Raw genomic sequence first — 17,264 nt, 5'->3', positions numbered from 1 at the left:
TCTTTCATTAATTCTATTTCAGTTCATAATATGCAGAAAGAAATCAATGAAATCATAGAAATCTTCCAAGACTACAACTGTTAGTTATTATGTCTTCAATCGCATTCACTTTTGAATAATGTAGTAGTGTAATATTTGAATTCATGAGTCACTTGAAGCTGAACCAGCATGAAAAGCCTGGCAGCATTGGAAGGCTCTTTTGTCTTAGTTCGGGACTCCTCATCTGTGCATATCCACGATTCCGCCACGCGAGATTTGAACACACAAAATATTACTCAAAATAAGTATCTCACATATTTATGAAGTAAATAACACATATGATGTAATAATAAACTATCAAGTCTAACCTTGGTATTGATACATATGGTGTGAGTTTCAATAATATATTCGACTGATCTAGTTGTTTATATGAGGAATAAGGTTAGTTTAATTGGAATTGAGGATAACTATTCAATGTATTACATATTAGTCTGGTGAGTATCCATCTGCTATCATTATTTTAGGGGATTTAGTACAAACTGAAAAAGAAGCTAGAAACACATCAGGTATGTTGAAAATTAGCCAAATATCTTCATACAATTACATTCATTTAAACAACTGCTTTATGTCTGAAAATGTTAACATTTATTCTTTGTTTATTAGATTCAAACAAACGAGGTATTTTAAAACGTGAAGTAGAAGATCTTATAAATGGAATAAATGCCTTGGAAGGTGAATACTGATTTTATTAGATGATTGTTTAACACTCTACTTATCATACATGCAGAAAGTGTTCATGTATGAAAGGCAAATAAGTATTCAATTTGTACAATTAAATCAATGTCAAACCATCATTGTAAGCCTAGAAGCATTGGAAAGCCGTTTCGTAAAGATTTGAGACTCCCGCGTGTAAGATCTGGATCCGCACAACTGTAAAGTCCCATAGTAAGACGAAAAGACCGTTCAGTTTTTCCACGTTTTAAATGATAGTCTAACATTCATTCATTTAAAGATATTAATTGAAGTTCAACAATTTTTATAACCTTACAAATTTCATTTTTTTTACACTTTACGGCACATCTGAATATATATCACATTAGAGAAATTAGAAAATTCTCAGAAGAATTTCAATGAAGTCCTTGATAACTTACGTTTTGGTAAGTAATAATTACTGAATTAATAAGTAAATAATTTTTCTTCGGCGAGACTATAATTTCTGAAAGAAGAAATCACCTACAATATAACAGGTCTCGTATTTCGGAGTGATGTTCACTCATACATTTGGCTAAGTAAAGTTTTGACATAATGGATTATTTTGATGATAGAAAACTGCCTAAACTTTGTGCTGATTATATCAATCAGTAGAACGATGAAAGATCCACAACAAAAACATCCAGCTCAGAGAAACAAGCTCCAACTAAACCATCGACCTGATCTACAAATCACCATCTTATAATAGCTGCTAAGAATTCTTGATGAAAACTGTTATCTGATTTCTAACCTTATTTATCAACTGTAAATCATAACTATTATTTCTCACAAACGTTTAAAACCCTAATTTGATTTTAGTCATTAGGTAGATACTGTCAGGGCAAATCTAGCTTCTCTCAAAGGTCGTTCATAAATTAAAGTCTCATTGAGTAATATAACAAGCATCATAATAACCTGTGTTTACTGTGTTTATAATTTATAGCAAGTCCGGAGTTAAAAGCTGCAGAAGAAAGAAACCTTGATACCACCGATAAGTACTTCAATGCGTTAAGTAAGTTTTCTACAAATAATACCAGTGAAACGTCTTCATTGTTTAAAGTCAATAGTTGACACAACGGTCAATTGTTGTCTGTATTCAGCATTTTATTTTTCAATGAGATAATGAAATCAGTATGCGATTCTAAAATGTTTGAACAAAATAGTATTATCAGATTATAAGCAAAGATTGATAATGACTATCAGTGGAATCCAGTTTGATGCGTGTTTCATTAAATTAGAGGCTCTTCGGCTGAATGTATCTACATCTCGTAGATGATGTTCACTCTGAAACTCGAACCCAACACCTAACTCTTCAAATACTATCGCGTTTTTGTTCTTGAAAGCAATTTAAAACTTTTACTCAACAATGCCCCTTTAAAACACTCAATCACTGATTATCCCTTAAAATTATGTTTCATGAATTGGTTAATTTAATAGTTTATAAACTTAAAGTCCGAGTGGGTTATTTTTTGAATAACATTTTTGATCAATTTTTGTTCAAAATGGTTGTAAAGATGATCACCTTGAAATATTGAAAAATCTGGAAATTCAAAGAATAGATGTCCTTGAATGTAAGTCGATGTAATGGTCTCATATTAATTGACTAATTTATGAAGTACTTTCATCGAAAGAAAGAATACAAATGTACGAAAGTATACTACAAGAAGAATGTAAGTACATTTTCATTAGTGATTCTATTACGTAATGTGGAAATGAACTCGTAATTGTAATTGTCCTATTTACGAATCATTGCGAATAATATGAATGTTTTTCTTTTATTTCAGTAAACTAAATTTAACAACCGAAAAGTGTAAGTGATCACCATGTTAATGTTTTCCATTCAGTGTAATCATCATCAATTATTCTCTGTTCAGTGTACAGGTTGTGTTGATGTTGTTCTTGAAATAAAACGTAAATAGAATGAATGTATGTAGGTCCATAAATCGTTAGTGTAATAAATGTATCTATTTCCAGAACATTAGATTTCTCGGAATGCACCAACTTAAAATCAGACACTACTTTGTTCACTCAATAAACCATCAAATCATATCGTGCAAATACAAATGACTGTGAAGTGAAAAATGTTAGGATTCTTTCACAATTCTTCTTGAGAATGTACGACAACGTTCATTCAACTATCACCAACTTGGACCCTGATGTCAATATGTAATGGTGCATGTCGCCAAACCATACTCTCATTGAGAGATGAAATAAATAAAATAGATTGAAGCAATATATTAGTAATGACAGTCAAGAAAAATTACACGTTGAGAATATGCTTTTAAATGGTGAAGTTGAGACGTTTTGGATGGAGGATTACTGAAATTCGAAATGCAGAGAAAGATAAAGAGTGGAGGATCGGGAGTCATGTCAAAATCTTAGTTAATACATTCACATCCAGGTCTGAAACCAGTCTAAGCTCTCAGAATTTCTTTATCAAAACCAAAAATTTGTCACTACACAGATACCGAGTCTTGTATTTTCGTTCCTGTACTAGTCAAACTGATTCTTATGTGGTACTTATGAGAAGATGGCCAATCTCTCATTTAAAGTGTCACGGTCAGCTATCAAAGCAAGTCAGGTGAGAGAACGTCAGGCTATCAAACTTCAGCCTGTGGCTATGTCAGCTTACTTCTGAAACTGTATCACCACCAATGTTAATACAGACGAGCTTACTGCTCTCTTTCACTCTTGACGAGTCAGATAATTCAGACTTACTGAGAGTTGAGCAGTCTATGTGCATTCTCGATCCAGATTGTTTGGAATTAACAGGTAATCAGAGGATGGGTGGAGCTCAATCCGATCTTTCCTCCAGATGTTTTAGTTATTAGCCCGAGAGCTAATATAAGTTATTTCATCTTCTAAGATTACTTGGAGTCTCTGAGACTTTCCGTCGTTCTTGAAACCCATTGTGATGGGTTTATGATATCTATCAACTCAGTAGGTCCCACAAGTTCATCTGATCTTTTCTCATTTACGTTAGTGGTAGGTGTCATTGATGTATTTATGGTTGTTTACAAGTGGTTACAAAAATCTTCACGACTAGCTGTTTCTCCATGAACCTTAAATTGATCTTCTTTGAAACAACTCTAGAATTCTAGTTAGTGAAACTCAATAAATTATATGATTATGCAGATAGAATAACATAACTTACCGAAAGTGTTTCCAACTATCCGTGTTCAGTTTCGATTCAGAGACAATATTTCAACGTACATTAACTATCCATCCATCAGACCATCAAAGACTTGATAGTGTAGCATGTGCTCATATTATTATTGGATGATGAACATTCTACTTTTCATGGTGCACTGCATGAAACTTTATTCATAAACATTATATCTTAAGTAGACAATTGATAAAAGACTCTACTTAACATGATGTCGTTAAGGTAACGACGTTCATACTAATAAGCAACTAATATTTTAGAATGTTACAAATTCAATTCTCTGGTTGTCAGAAAGTGTATCAGCCTTGTGACTACCGAAAGAACTCAGCTTTCAACATCAGACGTCATAACTCTTCTAAATGAAGAACTTCTAACTACCAAGATAGATTTTCAGTGGTTTGAATAATTTTTTGTGATTGGCGTTATTTAAGCGTGTTAGTTTTTTATGAAATGGGATCTCTAACTTCATGCTTAGTCTTCATTCTTTATCTGAGCTTACGACACGCAGTAACTCCAGAGGGGCTACAGGTGGAGTTACAAATGTAATGCGTTTTGTGCGGTGTACCTCAGCCCTAAAATAGTTCGAGCTGTTTAGTAATTTGAATATAAAATAGAATTCAATTGTCATATGGTAAACACACCTACATATTCCAAGTAAAACCTCATTATCCAATTATCTATACACTTCATATAATTTTAATGAATGTTATTTCAGCGTCTATATTGTTATAATCATTGATCTAATTCCCATCATGAAACATGGATACAAGACTTACCACAACTAGTATATCTATTATCACACTATCAATTTGTACTCTTTAATTAACATCTTTATTAATGTAATCTACTCCACTGTTATCACTGGATCATAAACTGCCTTGAATGGTTTATTAATTTCGTACATACATGAGAATCTATTAGAAAACAATATTGTTGTGAGATAGTGGAGAATATTTGTAGCTCAGGTGAATGATTTGGATGGAGTTTCGTTTGCTGAACCGGATGTTTTGGTCGTTGAGCTTCCAACGTTTTCCGCAACGTTTTCTCGACCATTGTTCGTCATTCATCAATTTTAAAGTCAGAGAAGGTTACTGGTCTGTGGTTCGAAGAAATGTGCGTCACAGTCGTAAGTGTAATTCCCTGCCATGCGATAACCATTTGTCCATATGAAGGTTAACTGAAACCGTCTGAAATATGCTAATTTTAGGGACAGTGGCATTCAGTATTGTATTCTTCATTGACCAATGTTACAGGAAGCTTTTCAATCCACAAGATGTTTTGAACATGCATCATGAAGTGTTCTTATGAGCCGATCTCCCAGGTAAGCAATGTGCCCAAGAAAATTGTGAATGGTAGGTGACGAAACCAAACTGAAAGCCCATGTCGCGTCTCTTGTTGAGTTTTGTAATTATCATATCCATGAAGATAATGGTCTTCAGTACGTTCGGATTTCAAATATGAAGTAAGAGTCTAGCCTTTTTTTATGAGGTCACTGTGGCGAATTCAGGAAATATGGAAATGGAAAACCTTGGAGGAGAAGTGATTCAGGAGTTGGCACCAAGAGACTGACATTATCATTTCATCTATATTTTGTGTATTTTCAGTGACAATTCATCCATTATGGCGTACAATGTTAACCATCCATTAACTAGTTTTACAGTCGCTTCCGTTTACTTCGCATTTGACTCTCGAATCAACATCATTCTTATGTTGTCGAAAAACTAGCTGACAAAATTCTGTGATTATGAGAAACCAATCACTGTGTGATAATGAGTACACTTTCATGAATGATAAATAGTGAAAATGTACAAACTAGAACTAATGAGAATTAAGTTCAATGCTTGACGATGTAGTTACAATATTTCCGTGCGAGTAATAGGTTGTATAAGTTGGACATGATTCCCGGTATATGTGCATCATATCCGTTTCATAGAAGGTGAGAAACATTTACACAGTTACAACAATAATATATTCTGAAAATAATAATAATTACAGAATTCACAACAGTTTACAGGCATGATCAATTCGATATAAAAAGCAACATTTGATGTAGAGAACAAACATGAGATATGATTATTTAATGTTCGCTAGTTTAGTAATTGTAAAGTAGTTTATTTATGACATGGATCACGGCAATCCAATGCATCAGCAGGGAACTTTTATTTTATCCTAAGTGGATAGCCTGATGATTTATGAACGGTGTCCTTCAAGGTTATTTCCAGTATGTGGACGAATTATTGATAATTATCTACAACTAGAGAAAGTAAAATTGAAACAGAGAACGCGGAACAACAAAACAATGATTGCCAAAATATGTCGGTCAGGTTTACCACTGTTCATGTTAGATATTATTCGAATAAATCAAAGTTGCTAGGGACATTTTTAGTGAAAAGTGACAGCAAGTAAGTGATTAAACATTTAAAGTTCCTATCATTCAGTTTGAGTCTCATCTTCCATAAAGGATCGGCCTCAAGATTATTACACCTAGAATTATAAGTCATGGTACAATCATTTCCGTGGATACGAAGTGCAAATCGTCTCTGTACTGATTCCAGCCTTAATTTATCCTTTATATGCGTACTACTAAGAATAAATGCGCAGTATTCAAGGAGTGGTCGAACACAAACTTTGTACATTAAAATACGTGGTTCATTGTTAAAAAGGTCTCCACTTCATCTGCGTACATAAGGAAGGAATCAAACCAAACAAGCAATGGGTTTTGGACCCCATAAGATGAGAGTTTACCTATGAGAAGTCGGTGGTTGACCATGTCGAAGGCCTTAGAAATGTCCAGATATAGCATTAATACTAGATGCCCTTGACTAAGAAGAGGATAAACTAAATTAAGGAAATCAAAGTGACATGTCATACAAGATCGTTTCGTATCAGCGATAAATTTTTCAGTCAATAAATAGTTGGATAGTTTGTCACTAATAATTTTTTCCATAATCCTGAGATAACTGGAGTAATATTTATCGACTGATAATTGTTCATGTCAGTCTTATCTCCAGATTTGTAAAGTGATATGAAGTACGCGGTTTACCAACAGTCAGTGCAAGAACCTGGTTCCATAGAGAGAGTAAACAGCTTAAGGAGAAGAAGTGGAATAGCTGTACCACAATACTTGTAGAGAATTGATGAAATCCCGTCTGCTCCGTGAGCTTTCGAGAACCTTGAGGCTATTGAAGGCCTTACTAATTTTCAGGCCTGTGAAGAAAATAGATTTTACTGAGTTTCTACTCACGCATATAACTCTTGAAACAGCGCCATTTATGGATTCTTTGCCGTTTGCAAAATTATCACTGAAAAGGTCTGCCATAATTTTAGAGTCGTATCTAAAACTGTTATTATGCAGGATGCATGATATATCAACATATTGAGTTGATTTAGCACGTTTATCGAAAAAGAGAATAAGGTTTTGAACTTTTGAACTACTATTAAGTGCTAATAGCTCTTCATTCATGGCTTTCAACCTATGTTTCACTTTAATTTGGTTAAAAGTTACTTTTGTTTGTGCAACTGCTGTGAAGTCGTTTGATTTAAAATAACGTTTCTGTAGGTGTCTTAGTTCATTACGATATTTAGCTGGTATATATAATTCGTAATGATTACTAATCCTGTACGTTCTAATTGGTGCACAGGAATCTAGACAATAGTCAACAATCAGATAGAATATGTTGGTGGAATCTGTGAGACTATTACATGAGAATAATTCGTCCTAGTCTGAGAGTTTGATCAGTGAGCGCAAGAGGTCTCATTTATAAGAGATAGATAGTTTATAAGAGGGATAGATGGGGACAGCACAGAGCAATAATTCTCTGGTCAAACGATATTTCGTACTAAACGCAAATACCTAAATCATATTTGCATAATTCATCTACTGTCAGTTCACTGATTGTGCTCTTCATCTCTTTCTTAATTATGTCTGGCGAACCACATAAACCAAATTGTTTCAGTAGACCATAAAGAATGGCAACTGTTTTCGAATCTGATTGCAGTTTATCTTTAGGAATGTGTGGACTAACATTTTTTAAATCATCTTTACAGCGCACTTCAGAACGATAAAGTTGACTGAAAACTTCTTCAGCTCCAACTGTGGAGTATGTGTTCCTTGTAAACCTGGAATTCAATGTGCAATGCTGATTTGTTATCTTTTCACATACGCAACTATCAACTGTTTGTTCAAAGCATCGTGATCTTGTTTGAAGCTTAATTGTGTTTATTGAGAGTGTATTATGTCAGTCCAGTATAAAACATTAACTGTACCTAATTCCAAATGATAATTCCCAGTAGTGGGAAGTCATTGAGATGAACATTCACAATGGACTCATTATTGATTATATTGATTAGGAAATCACGTTTACACACACTACTCATTTAAAAATAAAATGTGGAACTCTCGTTAAACAAGTCGTTTTCGATTAAAAGAACACAATTAAGCAAACAATAAAAACCGTGTTTTTAATTTTATCAACAGGAATACATCAGTTATTACGTAAACAAGCATTAGAATATTCATAGTTCCATAAGGAAATTGTCCAAATTACTGAGATTAATTATTAACTCTAAAGTTTTCTAATTCCATAAGAAGTGGGAGCAAGTTGGACAGAATAACAAAAGCAGGTTATAATATATTTCTGATAATCACTTACTATTCCTCGTTCCAGATAGGAAGCCGATACGTATAAGAAGTAAACAGATGGTCAGAGGAATCACAATGTACAAGTACCGAGGTGATTTCTTATGTTTATTGTCTTCGATTGTTTCGGTAGTTATATTCTAAAGAAAAATAATGACGTAACATATATTACTAAACATCAAGTATTTACCGAGTGTTGAGCAGTTTCTTTGGACGTTTCCCTAAGGTTTTCTGCAACCTGAACTTCAGTGACACCCGATGTTGTTTCAATATGTTTGATGGGTTTTGGTGTATTTGAATCGTAAACTTGTGAGATCGTCTGCATAAGTGAAACAGCAGAATTTACAACTTAACACCAAATACTATTCAAATATTTCATTAATCATTATACATTATTGTTGGTATTCATTATAGAGGAGAATTCCACAAATAGTTACACAATTTGAATTAGTACAATCATTGAGGTTTTGAACGTCGCTTTATCCATTTCGTTATTCAGTACACTTTATCATACAATTAACTGACGACTCACTCGTATGATGAAATTGGTGTTCTGGATGTCACATCTTATCACAATCCGGATATAAATCAATAAACTTATGGTTGACTGTTTTATTCAAGCACTCCATTCAGGTTACGCATTTTGCAACAGAGAATCCCAAATGCTTTCTCATGACTCCAAAAATGGCAGACTACAAACTCTCACTGAATATCATAACGTGATACACAATTTTCAACAGGTTACCCTCCTTTAATCATGAATAAATTTCATGGGTATTTTGAAACAATTCACATAGATTGACGGTTTCATGTTGAGTTTCTGAAATAACCACAAACTGAATGGTCTGAAATATTATTATGTTTTCGACCACTGATGGCAAGCAATGTTTTGATCCATTATTTACTGTTTCCATGGAAAGACGGCAGTAGGCAGTAGGCAAAGAAGCTTTTATAAGTGAATAGTATTAGTGGTCTAGGTGGGAGACAGTGAATGATATTTGGATAACAATGTAATTGGTAGCTAACAGTCAGACATTGTCTGCAGTGAGTGTAACTGATTGAGCACAGTCTTAACAAGGGAAGACGAGAAGTTCAGAAGAACTGTCACTTTGTTCTGTATTAAATTATCGTATGGAACTCAAACTTGTCCATTTTGACAACCATCATTATTAGGTGACTGCTATTTGTTAAATGTCAATAAATGTGCTCTAAGTCTTTCGACGAGAAAGAATAACCTTTCATCGTTTGTGAATGTCAACCAGTCAACAAGGAATCATGAATAAGAGTGATGAGTAGTAATTAGCATAAGCTGAAGAGACGTTACCAAGACAGAGTTGATTGGAGATACTTGGTCAGTTGTCTCTGTTCCAAGTAAGGTGATCGTTCTATGTACGAACCTTAAGAACTGTATATTTTCGCAACAGCACTTGAACTGCTTGGTTCGCAAAATAGCGGGGAATAAATAAATGAAAACAAGCATATGACTTTACCAATAATACCATACAAAATGTCATGTTTGCGTTTGAACAAACGATTTGTAAATGGATTATATTTTAAATGCACTGTGTAGAAGCTAGCAAACATGTAATATGGCTTGATTCTTGAGATGAATTACAACTGTTAAACACATTAAAATTAGTGCTATAGAATGATTGAGTAATATTTTACTGAAGTACAACACCACTTCAGATCTGAAGACTAATACTCGAGTACTTTTGAATGTTTAAGACATAATATTAATACCCTTACCAACCACCCTCTGTTTAGTTTTAAACATACAACTGGAAATATTAATTGGTAACTAATTTTTTTATGTTTCTCAACAATAATGTTTCAGGTTAAACTACTTGAGAAACATAAGAATAGCATTCGTTCTACAGTTCACACTGATTTATTTTCTCATCTCCGGTTATACACGTTTGCTTCATATATAAATATGTATAAATTACGGTGAAACTACAAGTTGTGAAAAGATTGTTTCGCAAAAACAAATGAAAACCTGTTTTGTGCAAGCACTGGTTCTTACTATATATATTCTTGGTAAGTGAACAACATTCACTTCCACTTTGATTTCAATTGTATAATATGGGTAATAGAGTGGTGTGAGCTACTGATATCGACATAAGTAGTATATATGGTGAGTAAGGAATAGAATATCTGACAGCAGAAGATTGAGAAGATCAAGAAGAGAAGAACAGAAATAAAAAGCAATTTGTGTGGAAATCCAGGAACAATGAAGCCTGAAGCAATTGAAGAACATTTTGCAAATAGTGTATCATAGCGTGGTTTTTCGTATTTTACCAAGTAACGTTGTAATTTGTGCTAAATATATAGTTGGTTGTCCTCACCTGTGTTCTCATTCACAACATTTGGTGTCGCTGCCTCCAAGGATGAAGATCCCATGGCCGAAGGAATTTGAAGACGGAGATGTTCTGGGCTTCCTGAAGGAGTTCGAAGCTGTAGCGGAGCTGGTGGGAGTGAAGGAGCCGAAGGCGAAGACGGTGGTGCTGGGGACGCTGCTGAGAGGCAGAGCGAAAGCTGTATATGACAGCCTGGACGGTGCGGGCGGTAAGACGACATGGGAGGCAGTCACGGAGCGGTTGATCGTGGAGTTCGATAGCCCAGTGAACAGAGAAGAAGCACTGCAGAAGTTCCGAGTGGCGAAGTTGCCGATCGATGGTGATCCGCTGGTGCTGGCCGTGGAGCTTACCAAGTTGCTGCGTCGCGCGCTGCCAAATCTGGATGAGGAGTCGGAGGCACAGTTGTTGGCGTCGCAGTTTATCGAGAGCGTGCCTGTTGCCGTTTCCCAGCAGCTGAGACTGGTACACGCCGCGCAACCTATGGATATCAGTGAGCTTGCAAAGGTGACGCGACAGTTGATGACACGAACAGTAGCTCCGGTCGCGTGCGGAAGTCAGGAGATAAGCAGCATTGAGAAGAAGATTGAAGAACTGCAGCACGAGATTGCGGCATTACGAGTGACTCGTAAAAGGAATGATAAGTGTTTCGCATGTGGAGGGACAGGACACTGGAAGATAAACTGTCCAACACGACGAAAACGGAGATATTTTAGACGTTACGTGTTTCCTTCCTACTCTAGGGATCTGGGGGTTGTTGCATTAGTAGATAGAGGGGCAGTCTATGCAAGAGTGAACGTAAATGAACTAGATTTAGTGTGCCTAATCGATACAGGGGCAGCAGTTTCGTTAATAGGTAAAGAGCAATGTAAGAGATTCAAGCCGTGTAAAGTCGCAGTTCACACTATAGGAGGGCATATGTTAGAGGTATTGGGCGTGTCTAACAGTATCGTAAAAGTGGATGGTTCGGAGATAAGTTTTCCGTTCGTGGTAACCGCATACCTGTCGAGACCAATATTAGGAGCAGATTTCCTAAGAGAAGTAAAAGCCATAGTCAACCTAAAAAGCGGTAAGGTGGTCACGAAGTACGGATCATTCCCAATACATGAAAGTAGCGAGGTGGCTGAGGTTAGAGTGGCAACAGCCGTTCCGACGAAGAAACCAAACATCACCGAGTTGTGCACAAAGTATGCGAAACTGTTCACTGGAGAAGGAGAACCGTACGGATTTTGCGACAAAGTAAAGCACGAAATCCCGATAAAGAACAATGGAGGAAGTATATTCACAACACGTCGTGTCCCTGTGCACTTAGAGGCTGAAGTAAATCGACAGGTCCAAGAGATGCTGAAAGAAGGAATAATCGAGGAGGCGGACAGCCCATATAGCTCACCGGTACTCTTGGTAAAGAAACCGAATGGGAAATATAGATTTTGTGTTGATTTTAGAGAACTGAATAATATAACGGAACTAAAGCCGTGTGCAATGCCAACAGTAGTGGAAACATTAGATCGGCTACAGAATGCCACGGTGTTTACAGTGTTGGATTTGCGGTCAGGTTATTGGCAGCTGCCTATAAAAGAGAGCGATCGAAGCAAGACAGCATTTACCATACGTGATAAACAATATCAATTTAGACGAATGCCGTTTGGATTGGCGGGTGCACCATTTACGTTCAGAAGATTAATGTCGCTACTGCTCAGGGATCTGGATAATGTCGAAGTGTATGGCGACGATGTAGTTGTATACAGCCAGACAGAAACAGATCATGTCAAGCATGTGGAAGCGGTCTTAAAGCGAATTGAAGAATTCGGACTTCGAATTAATAAGGACAAGTCACAGATAGCGAAAAGTAGCATCACGTTGTTGGGGCATAAAGTGGGAAATGGGGAAATAAAACCACTGCCGGAGAAAATTCTGACTATAAAGAACGTTGCAGTACCGAATTCGAAAAGGAAATTGAGACAGTTCCTGGGAAGGGCGGCGTTCTACAGTCAGTTCATCAGGAATTTCAACGAAATAGCAGCACCCCTTTATAAGTTGTTGAGTAACACTAAATTTTCGTGGACTGAAATCGCCCAACAAACGTTTAATCAAATCAAAAACATGCTGGACGACCGCCAGATGACGCTAAGACTGCCCGAACTGGAGAAACCGTTTACAGTGACAACAGACGCAAGTGACCATGGTATAGGTGCCGTTTTAAGTCAGTCTGATAGAGTGGTGGAATACGCAAGTCGCGTTCTCACGCCTGCGGAACAGAAGTATTCAACGATCGAAAAGGAGTGTTTAGCGATTGTGTGGGCAGTAGACAAGTGGAGACCATATCTGTTAGGTAGAAGATTTCACATCGAGACTGACCATAAACCTCTGCAGTGGCTACAAACAGCACGAGACCCACGTGGGAAGTTGGCGCGATGGATGATACGTCTGCAGGAGTATGACTTCAGTATCGGGCATGTTCCAGGGAAGGAAAATGTAATGGCGGACTACCTGTCAAGACCAGACATGGAAGCCGAGCTTCCATTGACAGCATACGCAGTGAACAGTATAGAGGGAGACCCACTAGAACTCGTCCGGCAACAGAAATCTGATCCTAAACTTCGAGAGGTAATCAGAGTGATAAGAGAGGAGGCAGATGTTGACAAACGAGCAATGGACAAGGAGGTAATAATGTTGCTTCGTCAAAAGGAAAGACTGAAAGTGAACACATATGGAGCTCTGGTCTGGCAGGATGATGACAAAAATTGGGTGGCTGTGATCCCGAAAGACTGGCGGCGTAAGATGATACACGAATGCCATCAGGTAGCGCACACAGGTATCGCAAGAACGACAGATTTACTACGGCAAAGTGCATACTGGCCAGGCATGAGAGACGATGTGGCCGAATATGTGTTGACGTGCCAGCAGTGCCAATTAATGAAAAGCGATAGATACATGCAACCGCCATTGCAGTCGGTCCCAGTAACCGCAGTCGGTGATCTATGGTCAGTAGATGTGATGGGACCATTTCCACAGACGGATAGCGGCAACCGATACTTACTAGTAATGACGGAACATGCTACACGATGGGTCGACGCTGTACCGATTGCCGACCAGCGGGCGAAAACAGTGACCGAAGTAATAATCCGGCACATTGTAGCGGGTCATGGAGTACCGAAGATGATACTAACCGACCAGGGTCCCTGTTTTGAAAGTGACGAGTTTAAGGCCCGTTTAAAGCAGTTCGGCATCAAGAGGATACGAACTACACCGTATCACCCTCAGACAAACGGGCTTACAGAAAGAAACAACCGGACATTAAAGGAATGGTTAGCATCTAAAGGAGGGAATTGGGAGAAAGAGTTACCACTAATTTTGCTGGCGCATCGTGCCTCCATCCAAGGAACAACCAAGAAATCACCTTTCCTACTGATGTATGGTAGACAGCCACGACTTCCGATGCATAATAAGACGTGGCCACAGCAGCAGAAGTGGACAGCAACAAGATTAAGGAAAGAGAGGACGGAGGCAATAAAGAACGTGAAAAAGAAACAAATATCAGACATCAAGAAGGCAGAACAGCAGAGAAGAGCGTGGAAGCCTTTTAGAGTGGGGGACCTGGTAAAGTGTAGAGAACGGAGAGCTAACACTGAAGGGGGACCAGGGTCAGGAAAGCTGATCCCGAAATGGGAGGGACCGTACATTATCATGGAGAGACGCGGCCCAGTTTACACGATCCGGAGAGAAGACAAGCAGAGGCGTGTAAATGCCAGTCTACTACAGAGATGGTTTCAAGAACGTCATGAGCACGAGTCACGAACAGCACCAAAGGAGACAATGGTACGCCGATCAGAAAGATTGCGAGAACAGCTTATTAAAAGGGGGGACGAGTGTGGTGTGAGCTACTGATATCGACATAAGTAGTATATATGGTGAGTAAGGAATAGAATATCTGACAGCAGAAGATTGAGAAGATCAAGAAGAGAAGAACAGAAATAAAAAGCAATTTGTGTGGAAATCCAGGAACAATGAAGCCTGAAGCAATTGAAGAACATTTTGCAAATAGTGTATCATAGCATGGTTTTTCGTATTTTACCAAGTAACGTTGTAATTTGTGCTAAATATATAGTTGGTTGTCCTCACCTGTGTTCTCATTCACAACAATAGTTTCTGCCCTAAACTCTAATCAATGCTGATGATACACTCACACAATTTATAACTATAACTAAATGCATAATGTGATGATGTTTGAAGAGATCGATACTGAGTATGAGTTCCAGAATGAAGATCAACTCTGACATGTGAATATATATCCAGCTGACGAGTATCATCTAGGACGAAATATGCATGATGTTGGATTCCACAGGTGAAAATTATTTGAAATACTTTATGAATTAAACATTTTTAATATATATATGTTATTATAAGTAAGCACAATGCTGAACTGACAGATGTCTCAGTTTTCACATGACGGTTGTCAAGAAACTTATCAAACTATTCATTATATTTAATATAGAATGAATGAATCAGTTTACTTCTATAATACAGACATGAAAACATTCGAAATCAGATTACATTATCAATGACTGCTTCTGTATAACTATTTATCGAAAGATTGACGATGGTGATGATGATGATGATGATGATAAGTAAATGGTACCTGGACCAGTCAAATATCAATTGATTGTTCACAATTTAACTAGAAAATCATCGGTAACAGGTCATTGTTTACTTGGCATTGACTTTTCTCGTTCTTCTTTCCATTTATATTAATAAATTTATGTTGCATGGTAGATATCGATTGATTTTCAACTTTTAGGAGTACAATATCTGGTAACAGCAGATAATACGAGTTTAGAACTCGAAGGTAAGATAACCAATAATCTTGAATGTTTTGGTAAACTCATGCTTAAAATGAATGAAACATTCATTAGTTACTAATATTTGAATATACTCAAGTTGTATTTTTACAAATTTCGACAGTTGAGATACATTAATAATTTGATGGGCAATATGATGATCGATTGGACTAAGAAGACGTCGACATGTGGAGGGAAGCACGGTATACATGAGACATCTGATATGTAGCTAGATGATATATACATTGACTTTATAACAACAGTGACCGTCAAATAACCACATGCAGTGTTATTCTCAGTTTAACCTCAAAATAGTATTGAAATTTCAGTTGTGTACAATCAACATCAATCCTCAATATTACACTGTATGTGTTGAAGTGATACTGTTCCATAAGTTGGGCACATATCTACAAATTTATAAATATATATATATTCATCACACTTCGGCTACCATTCACATTATCCACCGGTCGTTCTAGAGCAGCAATTCATTGATGAAATGTATACATACATTTGAAATTTAACTTCCTAATTCAAAAATGTCTATTACATAACATATTCTTCATACGACATAGATGCATACTTCAAACTAAATGAGTACACTGGAACAATCAAAACGGTTGAAAGGGAAAAAAGTAAGTATCTCAAAAAGTTTAGATAAGTTGTATTGAGAGGAATGTATTCAAGTTAGCATATCAGTGTATATACATAAGCTAATAACGTAAAGTCATCGTAATTTCTTCATATTAGTTGAGATTATCAGTGAATTGAAGCTAGACCACCAGGGCAAATCTGGAGCCACTGGACAGCCGAATTCCAGGTCTCCTCAGCACTGCGCATTCGAGCTTCAATTGACTCATGATCTCAATTATCAAAATTACTCTAATATCTACGAAAACCCCTTCCGGTTTTTTTTTCGTTAATAAGTTTATATAGAGGAACTAGTTTTATATGCGACAAACACTACTGAAAAACAATTCCGAGACGGTGAGTTATATATTGTTGCCTAAAATCTATTTTGAGGCTTAGTACTTAACTGATGACTCATAATAGTTTTTTCATCATTTTTATTATTCTATACACAAACAGTAAGACGTTCTACTTTTCTTTGAGATCATGAACGGATTGATATCAGATTACCATTGAAAGCCTAGAAGAACTGGATGGTCGTTTCGTCCCATTGATTGAGGTTATACACTAACACCTTCAGATGCCGGCTCAGTTGTCTAGAGGTCAAGTGTTTGCGCGGAGACCGAAGGCCTTGGTTCAGAATCCCGCGACTGGGATAGTGGATGATCACTGCTGTCGAGTGCCGAAATAGGATGGTACAGCAGTTCACGGCTCCCAGGTTTTCAGTGGTAGTCTAACATCAATCTGTTCACGATCACAATTAAAAAAATAATAATGTAGGCAAGCACATACTAAGAACGTTCCGTTGTATGATAATAAAAGTATTATAATATTGTTCTATGTCACATTCTTCAGTGTTTAATATTTAGTCCAGATACCGTATTTGAACGATAAACAGGGTTTCT

General features: G+C 36.9%; 1 protein-coding gene across 1 annotated transcript; it reads left to right on the top strand.

The window, feature by feature from the left end:
* Positions 1-408: 408 nt before the first annotated feature.
* Positions 409-3,789, top strand: Smp_181280 (hypothetical protein; the record flags this gene model as incomplete). Its single annotated transcript, XM_018799848.1, has 5 exons — positions 409-420; positions 470-545; positions 643-711; positions 1,673-1,741; positions 3,713-3,789. 5 exons carry the CDS (start codon positions 409-411, stop codon positions 3,787-3,789), a joined length of 303 nt encoding a protein of 100 aa, XP_018651596.1.
* Between the last annotated feature and the right edge of the window lie 13,475 nt (positions 3,790-17,264).

Source organism: Schistosoma mansoni, chromosome 3, assembly GCF_000237925.1.
Source record: "Schistosoma mansoni strain Puerto Rico chromosome 3, complete genome".
NCBI lineage: Eukaryota > Metazoa > Platyhelminthes > Trematoda > Strigeidida > Schistosomatidae > Schistosoma > Schistosoma mansoni.
The sequence above is the reverse complement of the archived record's forward strand: the minus strand, read 5'-3'. Positions and strand labels throughout refer to the sequence as shown.